At 42.9% G+C, this 26,243-nt stretch overlaps 1 protein-coding gene across 1 annotated transcript; it reads left to right on the forward strand.

The window, feature by feature from the left end:
* Positions 1-2,916: 2,916 nt before the first annotated feature.
* tfap2d (transcription factor AP-2 delta (activating enhancer binding protein 2 delta)) lies at positions 2,917-18,598 on the forward strand. The gene is made up of 8 exons (XM_071467709.1): positions 2,917-3,138; positions 3,834-4,352; positions 7,332-7,392; positions 12,775-12,940; positions 14,266-14,384; positions 14,507-14,648; positions 15,643-15,756; positions 17,122-18,598. The coding sequence occupies exons 1-8, from the start codon at positions 3,100-3,102 to the stop codon at positions 17,336-17,338; spliced, it is 1,377 nt and encodes a 458-aa protein (XP_071323810.1). The 5' UTR covers positions 2,917-3,099; the 3' UTR covers positions 17,339-18,598.
* The last annotated feature ends 7,645 nt before the right edge of the window (positions 18,599-26,243 follow it).

Here is a 26,243-nt window from a genome sequence, read left to right on the forward strand (position 1 = left end):
CAGCCCTTTGATCCAGGCGTGATAATGACGTGACAGGAAGTCGCTGCTATTCTGAAGGCTGATCAACCCTGCCCCCCCTCCCACCTTTAAAAGAAACTAATATCAGACCTACACCCATGCACCCACCTTTTTATGGCTTTAAAACATGATTCTCGTTATTTATTTATTTATTTTTTGCTGATGTTTTGTGTCCAAAACAACAAAAATCAGAAAATCACAATCATATGATCCCATTTAGAATCACTTAAGGCTCCTTCACTGACACCAAAGCTCCCATTCACCCCCCCCCCCCCCCCCCGCGACAACCGGCCTTCACCGGTCTCCTCGTGCAGAGGTTTCACGTCGAGCCTCGAGGCAAAACAATCGGTACCGGTTAATTAAAATATAAAAGGCCTTGAGAAGTTTTTAAAGGGAGGCTACGTGTCTCCGCCCGGGCCGCTCGTGCTTCTTCTGAGGACCTGTTCAGAGACGGTAGGCTAAACAGTCCTGATCAAGAAGAAAGGGAAGATGTTGCAGAAGATTTCAGCTTGTATGGGAGACACACACACACACACACATTATATATATATATATATATATATATATATATATATATATATATATATTAAACCCTGTGACACGTAATGAAGTGGAAAATGCAATTCCAGTTGGAGAAATGGCAAAAAGGAAAATCAATAAGAACTGTCAAAAGAGCAAAAGTTACCTTTCCTAAAATAAAACATCAAATTCATTGTTATTATTATTGTTATTAATATTATAATTATTATGAGAGCAGCCGATGAGGGCAGGGGGAGAGGCGCATGTGGGAACAGATGGGAGGGGAAATAGTTGCTTAATTAAAGCGCAGAGTCAATCCCGGCGTCCCGGCGTCAGCGCGGTCACAGGCTGCACTTTAATAATATCACGGAGTCGCTTTGGTTACAGTTACAGCTGAGCAGGAAAAAAAAAGCATCCAAAACAAGGCTGATTAGGGCTTATCTGTGCTCTGGGTTAAAGCTACTGCTCTCTCCCTCCCTCTCTCTCTCTCTCTCTCTCTCTGTTGGCTGGTTTGTTTTGAATGGCAGGAAATCTGAGAGACAGTAGAATAACTCTCCTCTCCTCCCCTCTCTTTATTTCCCTCTGCTCCTCTTCAGGCTGTGACCACAAGCTTTGGCTGCTGCTTTTACGGGTTTTTTTTTTGTGTTGTTTTTTTTCTGTTGCTTCCCGGGTGGCCTAAGGGCAAGGCAGCAGCAGGCTGTGTGTTCCTGTGTATTTATTCTTATTATATAGGCGGGATGTTTTGACTAGAGCTCACTGTGTGGGTCTCTACTACACCTGTTACTATTTCTGCTTTGTTATCAGCCAATTAAATGCCAAGAAAAGAACGAACCTGCTTGTGTGAGAGAGAAGGCATCTCTCCTGCTTTTATTGATTCATTTTTTCCTACAGCATATAATAAAGGCTACAATAAATGTAAACAAGAAAAGAAAAGAAAAAACCCTCCTCCACAGCGCCACAACGGCTCCAGATCAGCTGGGCAGGACCACCCCGAGGGCGCCTGCCCAGGTGAGTTACAGCAGGAGGAGAGAGACAGAAAGGGGGAGAGAGAGAGAGAGAGAGAGAGAGAGAGAGAGAGAGAGTAGAGGAGAGAGAGAAAGAGAGAGAGAGAGAGAGAGAGAGTAGAGGAGAGAGAAGTCACAAGGCTGACCGACTGACCGAAAGAGAAAATTCCCAGCTCTGATATGCCAGACTTAATATTAATAATAATAATAATAATAATAATAATAGTAATAATAGTAATAATAATAATAATAATAATAATAATAATAATAGTAATAATAATAATAATAATAATAATAATAATAGTAGTAATAATAATAATAATAATAATAATAAATACACACTCAATTCTTCCATCCAACCATGCACACATGCACACATACAATGCTGATTAAAAAAAACATCTCATGCTCCTGTAAATTTTTCACAAAGGCAACACAGATTGTAACCCCCCCCCCTCCTCCCTCCCCCATAAAAAAAAAAGAAATTAGCTTCATCAAACGCTGTTTTCCATGCATGAGTTAAAATAACAAAATAAGGAGAAAAATAAATAAAAACAGGCTCTAATAGTAGAGTTATCGATTTAATTTAATGAGCGCAACTGCACATAAAAAGCAAACATTAAAAGTCTTAATAACAGTTTCTATTAATGAAAAATATATTTTTAAATGAAGAGATTTTCATTCATAAAGATAATATTTCCTCGATCCCGCTGTATTTACATCGAATGAACGTGTGTTTGTTAAGTTGAGAATCGTTCTGTCTGCCACACGACTGAAAGTGCCTGAAACAGCAATAATGAAAAAGCAGCTAAATGCACGCAGACAGCATCGAAATCATCCCGATTCCAAACGAAAATCCTCATCGAAGCTGCCTGAACCGATCACAATCTGTGTTCTGGAAACAAAAGAAAATCCTTTTTTTTAATTTTTTTTTTTTTTTTTTTTTTTTTTTAATTCCGCTGATAATTATCGAAATTGACTGGAGAATATTTCAAAGCAAACTTACATTTCCGTAGAAAATCCGAACATATTTGTACAACGACTTTAGCCGATGTGAATAAACCAAAAAAATATATATAATAACACGACGAAACGGAGCAGAAGAGCTTGTGAAAATACAAACGGCTCAAAAAGGGAAAATGTCCACAAAAAAAGCGAAGAAAATGTTGAAAGAAGCGCTTGGTTCCTTATTAAGGCGAAGATACAATATTTATTCCTTGTCTCCTGGGATGCTCCGCTCCGTCTATTGTCCTCCCATTCCTCAGTGCTGATGCTTAATTTTCAAAACTTCTATATTACCAAGGGACCTACGACATCAGCCGAGAAATACCCTGCAAGTACAAAATCCGTGAGCCAGCCCCGTCCGTGCAGAGGGGAGACGCGTTCCGCCAGCTTCCTGCCGCTACCGAGGGGGGGACCTTTCCATTTCTCTCGCTTTTTGTGGGATTTTAACGCATTTTTATTATTATTCGATCGGGTCCAGAGAGAAGAGAGAGGAGAGAGAGAGAGGGAAAAAAAAAAAAAAAAAAAAAACACGGGTTACTTTGGAGAAAGCACAATGTCAGCGACCTTCCCCGGACTTGTCCACGACGCAGAGGTAGGCGAATTTACTCACTTAACATCCTTTAATTTGTGAAATTATAGACGGATAAATATTCTCCGATTTAAACTGAGTTACGGAGGCATTTCGAGATCTGCTCTCAAGAAGGCTTTAACTGCAATATACTGCGCCGCATGGATTTACAAAAACAAAAAAAGGCTTTATACATAAATATATATATAAATATATATATGCATGTATGGATGGAGAAATGAGTCGAGCATCTCACTGGAGCTGCCGGTAAAAACGGGGCTTTTTTATCAGTGAGGCTCCTGTGTGAGCCGGTCACGGTGTGATTGGAACAGTTCAGGGCGGAACACTCCGCCGTGTCTCACTCAGCTTACCTCCCCATCCAGCCAGAGCGGGGGAGCTGGGACAGAACATTTGCCAGCAGCTCGGTAATAATAATAATATATAACAGCGCGGCTTTTAGAGCGCTGCAAGCGGAGTGACAGGCATGCCAAAGGGAGGGGGGAAATACCGATGGCTCCTGTTGCCGTGCGTTCGCTCCCCTCCCGGGCGCGTGGAAGTGACATCTCCTTCAGGTGGTTTAAAGTGGGAAGAAAAAAAAAAACGGCTTTGAGTGTGTGAGTTGTGTTTTTGGAGTGTGTTTGGGAGGCAGCGAGAGGAGACACCGGCTGATGCTCAGTGACACGGCTCATATATTTCACCGTCTCTTTATCCTCCCGTAGATACGTCACGACGGATCAAACAGCTACCGGCTCATGCAGCTCGGCTGCCTGGAGTCCGTGGCCAACTCCTCGGTGGCCTACTCCTCCTCCTCCCCGCTCACCTACCCGGCTCCGGCGGGGACGGAGTTCGCCTCTCCCTACTTCTCCGCCAACCACCAGTACACGCCCCTGCACCACCAGTCCTTCCACTACGAGTTCCAGCACTCCCACCCGGCCGTGGCCCCGGAGGCCTACGGGCTGAACTCGCTGCACTCCGGGCAGTACTACCAGCAGCTGCACCACGGGGAGCCCACGGACTTCATCAACCTCCACAGCGCGCGCTCCGCGCTCAAGTCCTCGTGCCTGGACGAGCAGCAGCGGCGCGAGCTCGGCTGCCTGGACGCGTACCGGCGCCATGACCTGTCGCTGATGACGTCACACGGCTCCCAGGCCTACGGCGTCGGTATGCACCACGCCGACCAGAGGCTGCTGCCCGCCGCCGGCCTGGGCCTCCCTCCGGCCGCGGCAGACGACCTGCAGGTACCGGCGGCCTCCGCGTCTCTTTCCCCGCTCACACACACAGCCCCCCCCGCCACCTCAGAGCCTGAGACCCAGCACCTTGTTGCCCCCCCCCCCCCCCCCAACCCGGCTGCTCCTCTCTGGTTTATTCACACTAAGATATAACATAAGCTACTGCAGGACAGGAGACCCTTATAGCTGCCACAGGCCCCCCCCCCCTTCCTCCTCCCGTCCACACACAGCTATTCCAGAAAATATTGAACAGAAAGACGGCGCCAGATGTCTGTGTGTGTGTGTGTGTGTCTGCTTCATGTGTCTGCTGTCTGTGACACCGGCGTGGCCGTGTCTGCGTTTGGCCTGGAGCTCATCTCCAGCACACGCCTGCGTCCTGCCTCGGAGTGAATATTACTGGATATCATCATCATCATCATCATCATCATCATCTTGAGATAATTTCGTCGCCAGACCAAACGTGACTGTACAACAGGCTGAGTAAATGTCAGGTCCAGCCGGCACCGCGGCTCTGACAGCCAGGCCTGTTTCTAAAGGTTAATTGACTGGCAGTCTATACAATCCCATTGTGAAAGCCGCCCTTTCTTTCTCCAACAGCACACGTCACCCATATTTTACATAATTCTCCTCGGTGTAAAGAAATGGTCCAGATGAAAACGGATTCGCACGGTGCTTGAGCGTGTGTGTGTGTGTGTGTGTGTGAGTGTGTGTGTGTGTGTCCGGCTGTCTGCTGAAGCAAAGAAAAGCCGCTGGTTGCTCTATTCTCCGGTAAAGGGCGGATTAACGGATCGGGGTTCAGGGCACAATGCCCGGCTCCAGCGCCATAAAGCACCGTAGTTTATCCAATTACCGACTTAACGTCAATCAACTTTGTTGCTTATGCAGCGACATCTGAGCTGGTGAAAACACGTCTCCAGTTAAACACACTTTAACACAGCGACACATCATTTCAGCCGCGTTAACTATTTACAGACTCCAGTGCGCTTTTACACACATTGTTTTTCATGTCATTACGCTACAGAGGAGGACAAACATTATTATTATTATTATTATTATTATTATTATTATTTTAATAACTATAAATCCGATGAATAATCCGATTTTTTAAAAATGATTTAATAACAGGCTAATTCAGTTTTCTTGTTATGAATTTATTTTCACTTTATTTAGAGGGTGTGGCAGTTCAGCTTCAGGGTGATGATGTGTATTAATATAAAAACAGTGGATTGTCCCTAAATGTAGCATCAAGTCGAGGGAATTATTAGAGTGTCTCTTTAATTTTACAAAATTATTCTTATTGCTCCTATATTATATGTCCTATATGCATTTGAAATGTTAGAATTTGATTATTTAAATTCCTTGATACAAAAAAATATGTAATTTATTTTACTTACTTAATTTAATTTATTTTGTATTATTTAATATTATTTTTTTATTTTATTTGGTTTTATTTAATCTTTTATCGGTTAATATGGATCATACATTAACAGTCAGTCATTATATTAATATATTAGTAAATATTAGGGTTATTCTAACCCCCCCCCCCCTCCCCGCGCAGGTTTTGACTTTTTATTAAAAGAAAGAAACGGCCCGTGAACGTGAGCTCGCGCGCGGCGGACGCGTGAACCGGAACAGATGCGCCCATGGTCTCGTGCAGCCCGGTCGCACCTTTGAGCGCGCTAAAGAGATTTCCACGCTGAACAGAAGCAGCTGCCACACCTTCCCCCCCCCCCCACCCCACCCCCCCCCGTCACGGAGCTAATTCATGCAGGACCTCTGCGTTTTGTGTATTGATCTTATAATCACTTTAGCTCCGGAACAGAAGAAAAGAAACAGAACAGGAGCTGGTTAAGAAAGAGCCGCAACAAGCTCCTTCTCCCCCCCCCTCAGTTTATTTTAATCAGGAGGGGGGGGGGGGACTTCTGCGTGGACCAGGCCTGCACGAAGGATTAAGTGTTTTTGGAATAAAAAGCGTGTGTTCTCCTTTCTTGATGACATTGTTGATGGCGGCGGGAACAGGTTTCCATACATATGTGTAGTCCATATGTGTGCTTGTTGTGCAGCCTGTAGTGCAGCTAAACCCCCCCCCCCCCCCCCCCCCCCCAACAGGTTGGTGGCTGCAACAGATCCTGGACACTTGAGCTCCTCTGTGAGTCCGGGGGACTGTGCTGGCCTCAGAGCCTGGAGCCTTTTGAAACGGGGCTGGGTGCTGGAGGAGCCGTGAGCTGCCTCCTGTGTTCTGCTGCGGCCTCAGCTCTGCTCGCTGCCCGCTGACCAACTCTCTCTAACAAAAAGGCTAGAAAACTGCTCAGAGGGCGCAACAGGGCCAGATTTCTCTCTCACTGCCAAACTTTATAGAGCTGCACAGAAACTTAAAGGATGTTTAAGCAATGGTTTCCAACCAAAGGGTTCTAAATCCGAGGGGTGAGATGATTCATGGGTTGGGAAGGATTAAAAAAACTTTTCTATCATATTTTCTTGTGAAATAGAGTTTTTATGGTGTTCAATTCAATTCAATTTTATTTGTATAGCACCAAATCATAATATACATTATCTCAAGGCACTTTCCAGGGTCAGGTCGAGACCTTACTTTGTTATAGAGAAAAACCCAACAGATCCCACAAAGAGCAAGCGCTTGGGTGGGGGGGGTGGGGGGGGTGGGTGGGGGGGGGGGGGGGGGGGTGGGGGGGGGGATCTCCCTTTTAACAGAACCGGGCTCAGGGTGGGCGGCCGTCTGCCTCGACCGGTTGTGGTCTGAAAGATATATAGATCCGCAACAATGCTGTTATAATCATCTCTAAAATCTATTGTAAAAGCTATTCTCTTTATTCTGGCACAGCCTTGTCATTGTAAAGCTTTTAGTTTGTGTGTGTGTGTGTGCTGCGTTCACTGAACACAGAGCATCACTGTGTGCCGTCTGCGGTGCAGAGAGTGCGGGTGAAGTGATTTCACCTGCCTGCTCGTCCTAATGAGTGCGTGTCTCCGCAGGGCTCCGTGGAGGCGCAGTGTGGGCTCGTACTGAACGGACAAGGGGGCGTCATCCGGAGAGGTAAGGCCCCGTTTGTTCTCTGCTCTTGAAGCCGTTAGTCTACACCGGAGGGCCGCGACAAGGCGGGCGAGCAGGCGGAACACACTCCTCTCTTGTCGGCTGTCAGCACATTACAGCCGGAGCGGGGTGGTGCTCCCGCCTGTTTAAACACCGACACACCGCGGAACAAGCGCAGAGACGCTGCTCCCCGTCACTCACACGCCTCCCAGCCGGGCTGCCTCTGAGCTCAGCCGGGACAATCAGATAAAGTGTCAGCGATGTCACCAATTAACACGGCGCCGGTTCAATACAGATGCGCTGCAGTGTTAGCCTATAGTGAAATGCACACACACACACACACACACACACACACACACACACACACACACACGCTTCCTTTTTGAAGTCAAACCTGTCGGCGACATCCTCACAGCGCAGACTGACTTTAATGTCATATCCATGTTTATTCTGAGATGATAAAATGGTTATAATGCTCAGACACCGCTGATCATCTCATCTCCTCTGTAATCAGAATTTAAAATAAGAAAACACCGGTAGGCCCGTGATTAAACTGTATAGCCTGTTATTTAGGCTTTAATCTTGATTTTAATCTTTTTCATATTTGTAGTTGCCTATAAACAGATAGCAGGCTGTAAAATCATTTATAGTGTCAAAAAAGGACCAAATCATCATTAAATTATAGGTCTATTAGGTCTGTGGTGAAAAGAAATTTAATTCAGTAGGAGTATAATGCAAGATTAATATGGTATAATTAAAAAAGAAGTTCATATATTATAGAATAGCTTAACTAAAAAATATATATAATTTTATTTATCAGTTCTCGGTGTTTACCAGACATCTGATCGCCTCCGGGCAAATTCTACATTCATTTTATTTTTTGTTTTATTTTATTAAGGCTGTTTATTTGCTGGCTGCACCACATCACACCATTATTGTTGCCTGTATGTTTAATGAGCGGCAGCGGCGGGGGGGTGGTGGTGGTGGTGGTGGTGGTGGTGGGGGTTCAGGCCGACTCTTCAGGTGAGGATGAGGATGTGGACTCGGTCTGCACCAGCTCACGGCAGACCAGCCTATTTCCTCATGAGTGGGGGGGGGGGGTTAAACACACTGTGCATCTGCTTCTGCTCCATCAAAGCCTGCTCCCTGTTTTTTTTTTTTTTTTTTTTTAGTGGGGACTATGTGCAGTTTTGAGAGGAAGGCTGCGTCTCGGGTTTAATTTTTCATCAGGTCTTGCCTAGGTGTTGGGGCTTTTCTCTCGGATTGACGCGGGAATCCCTCCGCCATCACTTTCGGTTAATGGTGCGCCATATTTGGCCCTGAGCTCCGCCGCCGCACCCATCACAACCAATAATCTTTGCTTTACCTCCCGCTCCCGTATCGATAGCTTCTCTCGCCTCGGGCGGACGCTTTGATATGCTAATGCCGAGCGGGGCCCCGGATTCAGCCGAGATCATATTAATGTTGTTCTTTCTGACTGCGGCTTTTGGCGGCATGAATATTCACATAACCTTTTTCAAAAGAAAAATCACTCAAGAAAACGCGGATCCTACTTAGGAGGAGTCGTCTGTGTTTTTAATCACCCCGCTATCCCCTCTTCCAGCTCAGCTCGGCCCCGGCAGCAGCTTCACACATCAGCGTGATCTGTCAGAGGCGCGCCCCCGCCACTACACCCCGTGAACGCGCCTCCCTGTCAAGACATTGGCTGTTATTTTTTATTATTTTTTTTTCTAAACATTGTTGTTAAATTATGAGGAGGGTGACATTTGGCCCGCGTCTCTCTCTCTCTCGCTCTGTCTTTTTTTTTTTCTTTTAATTTTTCGTGGCGAACTCGTAAGAGGCGCTTGATTCCGCGTGTGATCCCGCCCGCCGCTCGCGCCGCAGCCCGAGGCGAATCTCCGCTGTTTAAATACCGTCATCGCCTCTGGGCCCGCGCTCCACCGGCTGCACCACCGGCAACTGCTCGTTTTCGATTCGCCGCCGGCAACATCAAATACAAACCGCTCGGAATCAAAAACATTTTTTTATTTTTTATTTTTTTTTTTTAAAGGGGGGAATTAATATGGCGTGAACCCGCGCGGCTTCTCGTCAGAGCGCGTGAGCGTGACGGACAGGTCTGCAGGACTTCACACGCACGCACACACACACACACACACACACACACACACACACACACACACACAGAGGAGCTGAACCAATAGTTGCCCTATCAATAGATTCCCCCTTTTTTTTTTTTTTTTTTTTTTTTTTTGACAGCCGGAGTGAAATACAAGTCCCATGCTGCCTTGTGCGCAGAGTGCCGGCCGCTGGACTACACCGCGCCTCTGTTTTCCTGATGTCACAGGTGTGGACGTGGGTGACATGTTTCCCAAGCTACAGGTCCAACTGCCTCCCTGCGGCCAGAAAAGCTGCACATTTCCGCTGTTTCTTCTTCTTCTTCTTCTTCTTTTTTTAAATTTTTATAATAATAATAATAATAATAATAATAAGAGGAATTAATACAGATTGCATTTGGACACGCGTGGATCTTAGCTGGTGGCCAAATCGTCCAAAATGGCCCGAGTGCAGCCGGTCTTCGCCTGCAGGCGTTGCTGTTTTCGGCCTAAATGTTGCCCCCCCCCCCGCTCCCCTCTCCCCCCCCCTCCTCATTCCATCATATCCAGCGCGGCCTAATAACAAAGCGACACGCCCTGCTGTTAGATTTGATAATGAGGCAGATGAATAATAGAATACAGCCTACAGTGCATCAGACAGAAAACCTTGCGTTTCAGCTGCTTGAGACGTTAGTTCAAGTGAAAGTTTAATAATAATGGGCCTTTACTCAGAGCAGTCGATATACTCCAGGAGGATCCAGAGAGACTGATTCAGATGCAATTAATAATGTGAAAGGGCCTTCACCATCACAGCCACGATCATTTATTCACACTCTCAGGAACCTGATGCACACAATGAAATCAACTCGGTGGAAGGTGATTAAAAGAAGGCTTTTGTTTTGCCCTCCCGGGATCCTACATACAGACAAATACCGAGCTGAAAACTGAAATATAAATATATGTTCATGGTAAAAAAAATAAAAAATATAAAAAAATAAATGGAATATTTAAGTAGGGAAAAGGAGTCTGATGAAGTGCTGAGAAGAAAAACATTGATCATGCCAGTGAGGTTTAATGATATTTGATCATATGTATTTTTATGGGCTGCGTTTGCACTGAGCTACTATCACAATCATTTCTGCCTTGACTGGAGTAATACTTCAACATATATTTTGTTTACAGTGGAGAGAGCTGGAGACCATTGTTCAGTGAAAACTGTGCATCTCCAGTTTTGTTAATTTAGATTTTTTTTTTCCTCCCAGATAAAATAGCTGATGATTTTTTTTTTTTTTTTTTTTTTTTTTTTTGATGGACTAAGAAAATACAAAATACAACTAAAGATGAATAAACCACTTAAATATCCACAGTTTCATCTGGAAAATGTTTGGTCACCAGGCTGAACACAGGGCTGTTTATAGCTTATTGGAAGGTGACGTTTTGGAGATATGTGGTTTTCAAAGGACAGCAACAATGATCAAAATTGGTTGCTTTTTAAATTTAAGTTTGGAGGGAAGTTTTGAGGCAGTGTAAACAGAAACGTGGATTAAACTACTGCTCATGACAAAAGGAAGGCTGTTAATGTGAAATCATATCAGTCTGGATCATTATCTTTTATAACGTGAAAAAGCTTTAGTGAGGTTTCTGAATTTAGTTACTGCAAGAGACTTCCTGTTTGCTTATGCTCACAGACACCATTGATTTTTTTTCCTGGCATGTTTCCCTGATACGTGTTATATTGTTTAAAACAATAAGGAGGGAGACGTCATGCTAAAGCCACAGAGGTGCAGAACGGTGTCTGCACACCCGCCCCTGAGGCAGGTTCATCCACCGGAACTTCTCCATCTAAGAACAAATTTGCATGTTTTCCACAAAAGTACATGTTTCAGTCTGAACAATGCTGAGCCCCAGCTCCACGGCGCAGACAGATACAGGGCTTAGGTCGAGGACATGGTTATACTTTAATGTATTTTCTGTGACTCAAGGCTTTTCAAGGTCTAAATGGATTTTTATTGGAAACATCCACTAAAGACCTTAAAGAGCCTGTGCTACAAATTAAAAAAGGGCTCTTGCAGCCCTTGTAATAAAAAATACAGCAGCTCTCATCACATGTGGCGGCATTCTTTGCAGAATGAGGTATTCATCGAACTACAGATCCCATAATACTTTCCAGTGCAGTCATTTTCACACTTGAGGAACTTACATTTTCATACATTATGTTTTTGCTTCTTATCTAGCTCTTTGATAGAGTTAATTGTATAATGATCATTATTATCATTATGATTATTATGATGATGATTATTATTACCATTATTATTGTCATTACTATTATTATTATTCTGTAGTAGCAGTAGTATGTTGAGATATATTTCTGTTGACATTTGTTTAGAACTTGAGAAGATCCTTGTTTTGTTGATACATTACTGGTCAGATTCTAATCAAATATGAAACCACATGTTTCACTATAAGTCTTCACATCAGGACTGATGTTTACACTGTGTAAACATGTGAAGGCCACAGCAGTTTACAGGCACTGACAGAAGTTGGAGGTAATGTCCATGTGTTAATCCATGTTACTAAATAAGCAGAGAGGTGGAATAATGCAGAGAACCATGAATAAAATCCCAATGATAGACCTGCCTGTACAATTTCCCTGTTATATTCCAGCGCGTGTCGACAGAGAAACAGCACAAAAGTTTGTCAGAAGTCTGCTCTGTTAAAACAAACTATTATTAACACATTCAGTATTCCTGTGAAATGATGTTGTGACCTTCAGCCCTGCACAGACGTACACATGGTGCTACATGCAGCACCAAAACATTCATAAAGAATTTATTTAAAAAAAAGCATTTATCAACCTAAACCAGCACAAGGTTGGAAATCTACTGGCCTGGTCCACAGCTCTTCAATATTTCGCGGCAGTGAAGGTTTATTGTGTTCCACTGTTGTGCTTGTGTTGCTTTATCTATAGAAAACTGCACAATCATTAGAGAAATAAGTTTGCTGGTGGAGTTTGTACACACACTCAGTTATCATGGCTTCCTCAAAGCCACCTGAAGGAGCTATTTACACTTTGAAAATTGTCTCTTTTTTTCCATGTGAATGAGTTTAAAGATGGAGTTGTCTCGCAGAAGGCCGACATGAAACTGTTGCGGCTGACTCACTGTATTGATAAGGACACACAACCTCAACCAGTGCTTCAACTGCTCCTGTAACACCTCAACATTTCTAGCAATGCTGCTGTTTGTGGACGCTGGGACTCGCTGAAGCAGGTGTTGTTGTTGTTTGTGCGCAGGGGGAACATGTGTGGTGAATCCTACAGATCTGTTCTGCTCGGTACCGGGCCGCCTGTCGCTGCTCAGCTCCACCTCCAAGTACAAAGTGACCATCGCTGAGGTGAAGAGAAGACTGTCCCCACCAGAGTGCCTCAACGCCTCCTTACTGGGAGGCATACTGCGCAGGTCAGCACACACACACACACACACACACACCCAGGAAAAATAAGGCTGATCACAGCTTCTTTAATGGCTCTAAATGTCAAGATACTTAAAAGTACTGTGTATTTTTTTTTAAAGCTGTGTTTAAAAAACACTAAAAGACTGAGAAAGGTTTTATTAGACTGTCAAAAATATTCCTGTCATTCCCATTCATGCAGCCAAAGTGCTGTCCTGTAACAAAATACCACTGAAGTAACCAGCCAGTGTGACAGAGGAGGATTTTAAAAGTGAAAACACAGGTTTCCAAAAGTAAATCTGGCTGGTGAAGACTGGAGAGCGGCTGCCTGAGTCTTTGTAGCCCTCAGATGAAACAGAGGATATACAGTAGAGCCCACAAAGACTATTGTAGGCGAACGAGGGGGCCGGGGCTGCACGCGCCGCCATGCCCAGGGAGCCAGAGGGAGGCGAGACCAGGCCAAAGCATGCCAGGATCAGAGGAACCAGAGGAAAGCAAGAGTTGCCAGCGCTGTATTATTGATGAGATGGAGAGAAAGGGAAGGGGGGAGGAGGAGAGAGAGAGAGCAGAGAGAGTATGGCTGGTCCTACAAGATGAGGCATCCACAAAGTTAAATAATAATAATAATGATAATTTAAAAAAGTGATGATTCTCATCTGGAGTTAAATAAATCACATCCTTGTCACAGAAATGTCTGGAACAGCCAGATTTGAAAATGACTTTTTCACTTTCCCTTTTTTTTTTTTTTCTTTTTTTTTTTTACCTACTACAAATAAACCGTTTCACTTTTTTTTTTGTTTTGTTTTGACAGAATGATAGAAAACCATCAGTAAATATCAACCACAATATCCCAGAAGGATCTTTAAAGTTTTACGTGATGAGAAGAAGTTTGCACATACGTTTTAAGAAAATCAGAAATGACAGCGGCCATTGTTCCTCTGTTTTCCAAAATAGAACCTCTCACTCTGGGTATAGAAACATAAAAACTCCAACAATAAAAGAGGCAACTCATGGGAACCAGTGACCAGGAAGTATATTTAACACATAATGAGTTGATGAGTTGTTTTAATTTTATACCCTTTGATTTTATGATTAATTTTATGGCTTTGTCAAAGCAAAGCAAATCTATATTCTTCCATCCTAACTTGATTAAACACATGAGTCTTTGTAGAATAAGGAGGCCAGAGGATTTTATTTGTACTTGATTTGATGATCAGTGACGACGATGATAATGATGATGATGTGTGAGCCAGATATTCTGTCATTTTTTGTGTTTTATATATAAAACTAAATGAGATTGTTGGATGTATTAAAGTTATTTCCTTTCCCACAGAGCAAAGTCTAAGAACGGAGGCCGGTGTCTTCGGGAGAAACTAGACCGTCTGGGCCTCAACCTGCCGGCAGGACGGAGGAAAGCTGCCAACGTCACGCTGCTCACCTCCCTGGTGGAAGGTGCAAAAGACTTTCTGAAACGCTTCCAGGATGTCTTCGTTATAGTTTCATACACTAGTTTTTTATATTAAACACTTTCCAACGTGTGTTTCATCTGTCTTTTTCCATGTGTCTGTGTTCAGGTGAGGCGCTCCACCTGGCGAGGGACTTTGGCTACACCTGTGAGACAGAGTTTCCCAGCAAGGCAGTGGGGGAGCATTTGGCGAGGCAGCACAGTGAGCCGAAAGAAACCAGCGCACGCAAGAAAATGGTTCTGGCTACGAAGTAAGAGCACAAACACACACAAACACACATAAACACACAAACACACAGATGCACTGATGTGCAAGCACAGATACACCATACACATAAATAAAATAATGGGGGGGGGGGGGGTGCTGCAGCAGTTTATGGCAACTTCAGCTTCAACTGTTTTTGTATCTTCTCGACAAGAGGCAGTGCGTTTTATTCTGAAATTGTCCTGATGTCACTGTTTCCTCTCTTGGCAATGATGGAGCCTTCAGGTCACAACTTCCAGTACAAGTCTGGTAAAGTTTGGGGGAAAAGCAGGAGGTGCAACAGAGCCTAGAACATTTTTAAAGCCATCTATTTGCCCTCCACTGTCATTTTATAGCCACATGTGATTGACCACACCACTAACCGTCCATCCTGAGGGGATGCAACATGTTTTACAACAAGATAACTGAGTCAAGCAAATGGAAATCTGTAATTAAGGTTAAGAAATAGAGAATTGTAGAAAGTTTTTGTTGTGACTAAGGAAACGTTCATGCTCATAATCACGTGCACAAATGGATTCCAATGCAATACATGCATAAAGCATGTATTGCATTGGAATTTGAAGATATTGCACATTACAGGGCCTGTATTTATTCATCAGTAAGAGCTTTATTTATATTATATTCCTACAAGCACTGCTGCACACTGAGTACTGACTGTGCTGTGGGGAAACTGCTCCCACTCTTTCCCAACTAAGCTGATTTTTTTTTTCTTACAATGATTTGAGTGAATAAAATCCAAAAAGACAGGCTGACTTTACATCTGCAGAGTTGTTGGTATCATGTTGTGAAACTGTTTTGCCTCTTTTTGCGCCGACGTTGAGCCTTCAGTTGTGTGCTAAGAGGAAATAACTTGAATTTATGTGCGGCTTGATCAAAAACGATGAGGATGGGTACAGGAAGGAAAAAAAAAAGACAAAGTGCAACGGTTGTTTTGGAGACAGATGGTAAACCCTCAGTCCCTCCCTCCTTCTGTCTGTCAGGCAAATCTGTAAGGAGTTCCAGGACTTATTGAGCCAAGACCGCTCTCCTTTGGGCTCCTCCAGACCGACCCCCATCCTGGACTTGGACATCCAGAGACACCTCACGCACTTCAGGTAACACACACACACACACACACACACACACACACTGCATGTAACAAATAATGGACAATCACTCTGGACTCGCTCTCTACATTTAAAGCCACTGAGCCGAGACAGTTTTCTTGCACAGCTCTCAGTGCTGCTGTTGCTTCTGCTCCTCTCCATTTTGGCTCTGACCTCTTTGCCATTTTCGAAAAAGATGCAGCTGTGCAGTTTGTTGTTTGGCACAAGCGACAGAGGAGGAGGAGGAGGAGGAGGAGGTGGAAGAGGAGGGAACAGTGGCTTGTTAGCAGAAATGTCACATCTATGGCGTCATCTTTTGCAGAATATACAGAGTTTTTATCAAACCTCCAAAGGGAAATGTTCTGTATGTGGAGTGCCGGGCCGAGAAACAAGATACGAGCTCGGTTGTTCCAACGGGGATGTGACAGATTGAACAACAGTGTCCCTCTGGCAATTTAACAGCCTGGTTTGAGAGGTGACCGGGCATTTAGGCCCCACAAGAACCTGCCTGAGGATCTATTTTATTTTAGTTCTTTTTTAAATCCTACGGCTTTGTAGTGCTTTCTTATTTTTACTAGCATTTGGCTTTAATTTGATTGGAGGGTCAACTTTGTCTGAGAATCATATGGAAACTGAAAACTGGTTGAGAGCACTGTGGTCAAGTAGATTTGGGTGTACAAACTCTTTTTGAGCTTTTAGGAACCTAAAATTAAAAAAAGGTTGATTATGACCGATTATGATCACGATAAATGCCCACGCTGGATTTTGAAGAGCCACACAGCCACAGTGTGTTTTAAAGTAGGACACTATCTGTACGAAGGCTGCGACTAAACATTATTTTCACGGACAATAATGATTTAGTCTATAAATTTCAGAAAAGAGGGAAAAAAGTCCCTGATGACATCATCTAATGTCTTGTTTCCCTGATCAACCTTAAAATAATCACTTTACTATCACATGAGACAAAGAAAAGCAGCAGCTCCTCACAGCTGAGGAGGTAGAGAAGATGGGGATATCTGACATGCTTGCTTGGTCAATAGCTTTTATTTCTATTGATTAACTTGAATGATCATTTTGGCTATGGACTTTTTTTTTTTATTTCATTTTCTGAAATATGACAATATTCAGGCCTTGAATTTGCTAAAACCTGAGTGTTTCCCCATCAGTTCTTCTGTAAAGGAGATGGAAACAGCATTTAGACCCTCACAGATTTAAAACTCCTCTGACAGGGGTTAGTCCAACTAAAGAAACTCTTTTAGGAGGATGAGCAGCTCCATGATGCAGAGAGAGGAGGAGGAAACCAGAGTGTAACACTGATCCCTGTTTAAGTTTGGCAGCGTCTCTGATGACACTTTCTGTCCTCCCTCCTGACAGTCTCATCACTCACGGGTTTGGCACGCCGGCGGTCTGCGCGGCTCTCAGCACCTTCCAGACGGTCCTGAGCGAGATGCTCAACTACCTGGACAAAAACTCGAGTGGGAAAACGAGCGGGCCCAACGACCAACAGATCAACAACAGCTCGGAAAAGTCGCAGCTCCGGAAAACAGCCGAGCCCCAGAGCAAAGACGGGAAAACAGAAAAGACTGAGTAGCCCCCACCCACCCGGTCCCCGTGCCTTGGAGCGCTGCATTTTAGGAGTGTGTGTGTGTGTGTGTGTGTGTACTCACACAGGATATGTTAATTCCCATGCATCACTGCGTCTTCATTGGGACATTTCATATTTATTGTTATTTATTGATCTTATGTTGAAACGTAACATTAACCTGGACTGTCCCGAGTGAGACATCCTGATGTGGGAGTGAGAGAAACACATCCTGTGTAAGTGTGTGTGTGTGTGTGTGTGTGTGTGTGTGTGTGTGTGTGTGTGTCACGAAAAGGAGGAGCCTCGCCATGGAGACGGCTGTGACTCATCCGAGACTTTGATTTGTTTATTTATTCATCTTGAAAACAGGAAGTAAACATGGATGTGCTGACAACAACGTTTTCCAGGACAGGGGTGGTTAACTGCCAACACAACACAACACAACACAACACAACACAACACAACACACACACACAAGTTGAGGGGTTTTGGGTGATTTGATCTGAATGAAGTTGATTCAGGTGTGGATTTCCTACAGACACACAAAAACTGAAAGTTTTTAGTCCTCTGAAGGTTCATTTGATCTGTTTTATATTCAATTATTAAGAGGAATCTCTGATATCAAACACACAAAGTCCCGGGTTTGTTGAATTCTCAAATGAAATTATTTCATTTTTCCAAACATTTTTCACAGATTAAACTGGGGGGGGGGGGCAAACAAATCCAGATAGACACACACACACACACAGTCTGTTTTGCAAACCCACCTGTACCTGTGAAAGCACCTGAACCACACCATATTTTTTCTATTTTATTTTGACGCTCTACAATCAGTGCCATGGCAACCAGTGTGTTTACCATGTGGACAGAGAAAGAGACTGTTACTGGATGTCAGACTGGTGTGACGCCACCACCTGGGGTAGGATACACTTTGGAGTGTGTGTGTGTGTGTGAGACTGTGTGTGTGTGAGAGCGAGAGATAAAGAGAGTGACAGTGAGAGAGAGAGAGAGAAGGGTCCAACTCAGCCATTTTGTAAAAGGTGACTTTGCGGTTGCCGTCGTTCCTCTTCCCTGTGCATGTCTATCTTTGTACACTCCCCAGATCGCAAGTTTAGCCGACACGAGCTCTCTGACTCGCTCATGAACATTTGTAAAGATATATATAAATATTTAAATTACTTTTCTTGTAGGCTTTAACTATATATATGTTAAATCCCTACCTTCTAAAATGCTGGTGTTCAATAAAGACAGTTGCTACGTGTTCTACTATTTACTCTGGCTTTAAGATGTGATGCACACACACACACACACACACACAGCATATATACACGTACATACACACAGAAGGAGGTAACAGAGCAAGGAGAGACTAAAGAGAAGCAGTGCAGATCAAAGCCGGCAGCTGTGAATTATCCATACGAGTTCACAGTGTTAAAATTATAAGGAGCCAGAGTTCCTCTCTAATGTTGTGAGAGGAGGCTCTATACCTACAGAAAAGTTCAAAAGCCTCCTTTGTGTGCACGAGCGTGTGTGTTTTCTTTCAGTTTGAGCGACTTCTATCAGGTTTTCTGCTTATTTATATTTCAAAAAAAGAAAAAAAAAATCTGATGATAAAACAGAGAGAGGAGCAGCTGCCTGCTGGCGTCTCCATCCGGGCTCTGTAGGTTCTGTTTACTCTTTAATATTCCAGTCATTTAAAAGGAGGTCACGTCCACTGCATAACACAAAAGCACACAATCAAACAGGATGCATTTACAGTGATGCCCTGTGGTTCTCGCACTGAATTAATGCAGGTGAAGCCTCAGGTGGGGAAAAGTAATGGAGGTGAAGGAAGCGAATTCCTGCATGTTCCCAGCGTTGCTGTTATTGTTTGGTCCTGTGTCTGACAGAAGGTGTTAACACCCAGAAACACACACACACATGCAGTCAGTGTTTAATGATGCAGGGACAAAGCTGAACCACTGATAATGCATTATAAAATGTGCAAAAATTGTAAACAAGACAAATAGTAAATTACTGTTTTCGGGTATTTTTCTTTAAGCTTCTGCAGCAACACTACATCCATTCACTGTGGGGCGGTGACCTGAGTGTTTGAAGGCTGATACCTACAATACAGCAGCTACATCCTTGGATACACTTCAGCCAAGCTATACAGTACCAATACTTACAACCCATACAGTACCAATACTTACAACCCATACAGTACCAATACTTACAACCCATACAGTACCAATACTTACAACCTATACAGTACCAATACTTACAACCCATACAGTACCAATACTTACAACCTATACAGTACCAATACTTACAACCCATACAGTACCAATACTTACAACCTATACAGTTAGAAAATACAGGACCAAAGCAACTAAGAAACAACAATGATTGAAAACACAATCATACATTTACATAACTGTCATCAAACACTGACACTTAGTGCTGAGACAGTAAATATTCAGTTATTTTGATAAATGTTTAAGTCATCTATCAAGAAAAAAAATATCAAATATTCTCTGGTTGCAGCTTCTCAGATGTGAGGACCTGCTGTTTTTCAACACTGCAAATTGAAGCTTTTGTGGGTTTTTAACAATGTGAAGATGTCGCCTCTGCTCTGGAAAATTACAGTTTTTCATTATTTTCAGAAATTCTATAGACTGTGGTTAATCAAAAGCATAATCCAATTATTAGTCAATGATAACAGTTGTTAATCACATCCTTATTTTGCTTTTAATAGTCATTTGATTGATAATCCACACTCTGGCTCATTTACTTTTCCACTTTGTGGTTCTTTGCCTGATTCAGGTTCTGTCAGAAGAAACAGAAGCTTCTTATTTGCTTCACTCTTTGACTCACTCAAGCATTTTAATCCAAAATCATCTTTTTAAAATTATCCACAAGGAGTTTATAGGGTTTTAAAAGTACATCAATCAATGTTGGACACTTGCACTGAAGTGCTCCATGATGCCAGGTTAGACGAGGTTGATTTAATATTCATCTACTGAGTTATAGAAAATCCAATATGACTTGAACACAGCATTTGGTCATTTGCATGGTTAGTTTTATTTTATTTCAACTAGCATGAACTCATCTAATTATAATTTCACACATCTTTAAGGTGGCTGCTAAGCGACATGATATATAAATGTAGGCAGATCTGAAATCTTTTGGTTTTCTGTTTTTTTTGGGTGTTTTTTTTTTTTTTTTTTAAGTGACATGTTTTAATCAGACCTTACTGTCAGCTGCTGCGAGGAGCTTCATTCATATGGAGGATTCAGCCTGATGTGTAATCAAACCCGTGCATCTCCGCCACTGTGAGTGAAGATGGAACCGAGTGATGTGTATGAAGCGGAGCAGCTTTCTAAATTGGCTCTTTGATGGTTGCTGCATCTCACTGGAGGGTATATGAGCAGCAACAAATGAGCACAACACACGCACACACACACACACACACACACACACATGCACACGAATGCAAACATACACTCAGAGAAAGTAACTTAATCGCACTGTTGTTTATTACTGGCGTGATAAACATGTAATCCCTGCCAAAGACGTCCCCGCTGACCCCGCATTAGAATAATAAGCAGCTTGATCAAAATGAGCCGGAAAGTGAAATCGATACATCGCCTCTGCCGCAGTTTCTGTGAAATTGACAAACGGACAAGAATGAATCACAAGTTTTGACATCAGCAACGCATAATGTGACGGGGCGGCCGATGCATTATTCACACGGGCTATTGATCGTGTTACAATGCAGCGCGCTGTTATCAGCACATGAAGCACCAGAGCCCATTTCCCCCCCGTCACCGGCCTCCTGCTCAGCCTCCGCCGTACGCACCATTGTTTATTTTGGTCCAATTATGTGTATGAATCACTTCAGTGCATATATTTAAACATGGGAGCGAGGTTTGACTTGCAGAAGTACCCCCCCCCCCCGAAAATGAACATCTTCAAACCAGAGGTGAAGGCAATGAATGCTGCCATTTATATAGAAGTGAGTTCAACAGAGTGGGGTCTCAGTGGGACTATAACTCCTGCTGACTGAGCCCCACAGTCACGAATACCAAACTCTGCCAACTTCTAAGCCCCATCTCTCCAGTCTCTCTCCTCTGAAGCTATAACCCCCCCCCCTCCTCCTCCTCCTCCTCCTCTTCATCATCCTCCTCCTCCCTGGTTTCTCTGCTAAAACCTCTTCCTCCTCTGTCCTGATCCTGTTCACTCCCAGGAACATTCAAGGCCTTTTCTCCTCAGCTGCCATCCTGACTGTCCCTGTCACTCTCTGTCAACCCACACACACACACCCCCACACCCACACACACACACACACAATACAACACAAACACAAACCACAGGAGCTTCTGCGAAAGACAGTTGTGCGTTTAGTGATGATGTTTCTGCTCTGTTCCCATTTGCATTATCACATCCTGAGAGGGAAACTGATGTGGAAGCTTCAGTTTATTTAATAATGTAGCAGGATACGGTTTGTTTAAAATGACAGTGTGAATTGAACCTTTAACTCAGGCTTTATTAATGTCAATTTACTGTTTTGGTTCTGAATGCAAAGCTGGGATTTAGTCATTTTATCTTTCATCCAGAGTGAACGTGACCTCGTCATTATAAAGATGTTATCAGTGGTTTTACAATAACATGAACCCCCGGAACCTACCGAGTCTGCCAGCATGGAAACACTGATGGGAAATCTGGTTATTGATTCTTTATTCCATCTTCTTATAGTATGTACTCTTGGTGCATTTATTACGTTTAAACTGGAGTTTTTCCTACTGTGGCATATCCAAATGTCTCCATACAAATATATAAACATAAATAAATATATCAGTCTTACAAATATTTGCTGCTGTCATTTTCCTCAATGCATTCTCAAGTCTCAACACTCACATTTAAAATCAAAAGGTTTCATTTTCTCACTGATAGCTTGTCACTTCAAACTGAACTCGGGTCTCCATGCTGTTCCCTCCTCTCTACCGTCTGTGGTGCTCTAGTGCGACCCAGTGGTCAGCAGCTGAACCGCAGCCGGAGCCTGCACAGCCACAGCCCAGGATGGGACCCCCCCCCCTTACCACCTGGATTAGGTTTGAAAATAGAGTCCAGATGAGCAGAAGGAGACAGGATTCTTAAGGTGTTATAACAGTTGTTGAGTAGATTATAAATTACTAATGTATCATGAATACACGTGGCCTATGCCAGAGCCACATGGGTGTAATCGTCAATCCAGAAAGCTGCATGTAGTTATTTTTGAAACAATACTACAAAAAGTCCAAATATGATCAATTTGAATATTTTCTTTTGATTTAGATGTGCAGAGTTTCACATCGACAACAAAATTCATAAATCACTGACAAAGCATGTGCTGTGAAATACTGGAGAAATGCTATTTAAATAATCCAACTTTCACAAGCTATATATCGTGTATCTGAATATTTCAGTGTTTTCTGATCTATCTAATTGGTGCTATGATAATCTAGCACATGACTCTACCACACACCGTCTTACTGGAACCACTGCATTCATTGTAGTAGTAGTAATTTATTGTACAAACCTAATTGACTCTGTTAGACTGTTTCCTTTGTGTGTGGCCAGTCACATGTAATGAAAAGCTAAACGATGAGAGGTTTACTCCACAGTTCTTCAGCCTTGCGTCTGGTTACTCACCACACTTACTCTGCCACTTCTCCCTGAACAAAATCAGCCCTAACTGTGACGCAGTGGGGAGATCCTGGGTGTGAAAAGGTGTCATTGCATGAACGTGAATCAAGGTGTGCATCTTATCACACTGACTGTTAGCAAATATAAAAAAAATCAAGAATCTTTAGCAATGCGCAGTTTGCGGGTAGAATCACTCCTGACTGAAATCCTGCAGAAAGTGAAAATGAAGACAAAAGCGTCTCGTTTGCAGACGGTTGCAAACAAAAGGCAGGGAGGAGCAGCATTAGTGTGACATGTGTGTAATGTATGCTGATACATCGTGTGTCAACGCCCTGCAGGACAACAACCACAACCATGCCTGCAGACTTCCAGACTGTCAGGACATCTGCCATTGCTGATAGTCATATGCCTCGCCATGTGTGTGTTTGTGTATGTGTGTGTGTGTGTGTGAGAGAGAGAGGAAGAGAGAGAAAGATGGGTGAATCTTTGGCAGAGGGTCATTCCAGAGAACTTGGGAACAGCCGTGCCTCTAAAACATTCATGTCTGGTATTCTCAGTGGCAGTTTTTTTTTTTTTTTTTTTCTTTTTTTGCATCAAACATCAAAAGGAGCGTAACCACGGCAGCCATGTCAGGGAGAGCGTACGCAGAGACACAGCGGTGTATGAGCAGATATACAGACAATAGAGGAGCGCGGATAACTTCATGATGAGAGCTTCACACTCAGGCCAGGCCTCCAAACCATCAGTTCCCACCAGAGCTGAGGCCTTTCAGCACAACCTTTAATTATCCTAAAGCTACAGGTATATGACCACAAGTGGATTTTTAATGGAATTCCTCACGACCTGCAATTTTAAAGCAAACATGTGAAGCTGTAAATGAAAACTACAAACGCATATTTCCTCCTAAAGACAAATTTTGAGTAGTCGTCAGCTTTTAACAACCACAGCAACTAAATTTGTCTATTAACAAAAAACAAATAAACAAACAACAAAAAAAACCTTTTCTCCCTTTAAAACCTGAGGCCACAGCATTTGTTTCACTGAGTCCACAGTTCTGATGGATGCATGTATGGTCTTATGACACTAGAGGGAGCAGTTTACACACACTTGGACAAATCCCCACAGAGAAGCATTAAGGGCTGGATGTAAGAAATGTGACAGTTATCAAATGTACACGTCCCCTGTTTATTATAGATTCAAATGGGAATTTTTTTTTTATGTAATAATAATTATATAAGAGATGGAAGTGAGGGAACAAGAACAGTGTAGTTAAGACACCGTTTTTAAACATGGAGGCTATATGAAGGGAACGTTATACATATTTGCTTCATTTGTCAAAAAAAAGAAGAAGAAGATGTACATCACAGAGAAGCATCCAGAAACAAGTGTTAAAAAACTAAAGAATGAATGTATGTCTGTTTAATGCTGTATGCTGAATGTGAGCACCTTATTTTAAAGGGAAACTAAACTATTTTCTCCCCCGCCCTCCTTGTGATGCACGTGAAGCCATGTCATGCATTAAAAAGCATCAGTACCATTGTTTATCATCTACTCACAGTCCTGATGCCAAAGAGATATAGTGGTTGACAGTTGTCATGGTTACATGAAAATAACTTTTAAACTTTTTTATATATAAAACATTATAAAGAACATTAGATGTATTGTTAAGATCAAATGTTAGCGATTTCAGCTATGTTATATAAAAGTCATCACATATTAATGTTGCGATAACGCCCGAATACTTATTGCAATATTTTGTCTGTATGTCCCACCACTACAATATGATGCAGTGTGACCATAGAATATTTTAATGCTGAGCCATCAAAGTCCAATTCAATATCACGGCCGAGCATGTGATAATGTATTGTGCTGACATTGCAGCAATGTTTACATGCACCCTGCACATATAAAGCCTGTAATAACACAGGCCTAGTGACACATCATATCAGCATGAAGTTCCATCATATTTCTATCATATCTATGAATTATTTATGTGTAATTATCCCAGTAGTTCTTTTATTTTGGTCTTGTGTGTGGGAGAGCTGCAGTGTTGGTTGGATGTATGAAGACCCAACCATGTCCACATAAGTCAACGCCAAGTCAGTCTGTGGGAATAATGCAACACCACAATCCTGCATCCCACTGGTGATCAGGGTAATAGATCAGTAAATTAGCCCCTAATCTAACTGCCAGCTGTGAAACTTTGTCTTAAATCCCAGCTTCATTCATCCAATGCAAACACAGATCTCACATCTGTTGGATGGTGCTACCTGCGCTTTACCTTTTGCTATTATGGCAAAGTTTAGGCACTTTAGTGAGTCCTGTAATGTATTAATGTAGCAGTTGTTGTATTTTTAATTGTCTAATGTAAATATAAGTTCCCTGCCAACATGGACTTAGCGAATGTGAACAAATATACAGGTGTCAAATTAAAGGAAAGACCTGTGAGGGAGGACGATGCAGATACTGACGGGTTTAATTAGTGAAAACGTGGTTTTATGAGTTTACAAGTAACCTTCACTGCACCAGATCTCAAGCAAACTGAGAACTAATCAGACGAGTGTGTTGGACAGAGCCACTACTATTATCAAATCTCTCCAGAAGACTTCAGGGATTTGGAGTCACAGTCCAGGAAGCCACAGTCATTCATTGTCTGAGATGATGACATATAAAAAAAATAGGAGCTAAAATAAAAGGATTCACACAAAAAAAACAAGACAAAACAGTTGCAAGAAAACTTAAAGATTGAAATTCATGTTGGTTGTTGCTTTAACTTGTCACCCATGTGTATGTAGAAATCTATTTTATGTCCCACCCATGTCCCCTCTTGTAAGTAATAGTTTCACGACCTAACTTCATTCATTTTTCTGTTGCTGCGCCAAAAAGATTCACACAGTGTAAGAGCAGCTGCTGTGGATTAGGTCACTGCAGAGTCACCGGTGACCAAAGTGCTCATCTGTGTAGGCCTGCAATATCAGATACCTTGTTAAATTATTGTGCTTTTATTTTGGAAACTGCTGAGACTGAGAATAAATAAAACATGTATTTCCTGTTTTTTTTTTTTTTTTTTGCTCCTGATGCTTATGTCTGCTGCTGTCTACCCGCCCTGCTGTCTTCACAGTAGTGCAGTAGTGGAGGCTTTACAGGGGTTCCCCATTCACAAAGCCTGCTGCCTGGCTTTACAGAGGGCGGAGAGAGAGAGAGAGAGAGAGAGAGAGAGAGAGAGAGAGAGAGAGAGAGAGAGAGA

The sequence above is a fragment of the Trachinotus anak genome, unplaced genomic scaffold (genome assembly GCF_046630095.1).
Source record: "Trachinotus anak isolate AG129_WGS33_773 ecotype Australia unplaced genomic scaffold, CSIRO_AGI_Tana_v1 ptg000031l, whole genome shotgun sequence".
Classification (NCBI taxonomy): domain Eukaryota; kingdom Metazoa; phylum Chordata; class Actinopteri; order Carangiformes; family Carangidae; genus Trachinotus; species Trachinotus anak.

Bases quoted from the DNA above. Each gene is read 5' to 3' on its own strand.
- tfap2d (XM_071467709.1), top strand. From the start codon at position 3,100: ATGTCAGCGACCTTCCCCGGACTTGTCCACGACGCAGAG. The intron at 7,393-12,774 runs GTAAGGCCCCGT...GTTTGTGCGCAG, and splicing joins AGGGGGCGTCATCCGGAGAG to GGGGAACATGTGTGGTGAAT. The intron at 14,649-15,642 runs GTAAGAGCACAA...TCTGTCTGTCAG, and splicing joins AAAATGGTTCTGGCTACGAA to GCAAATCTGTAAGGAGTTCC.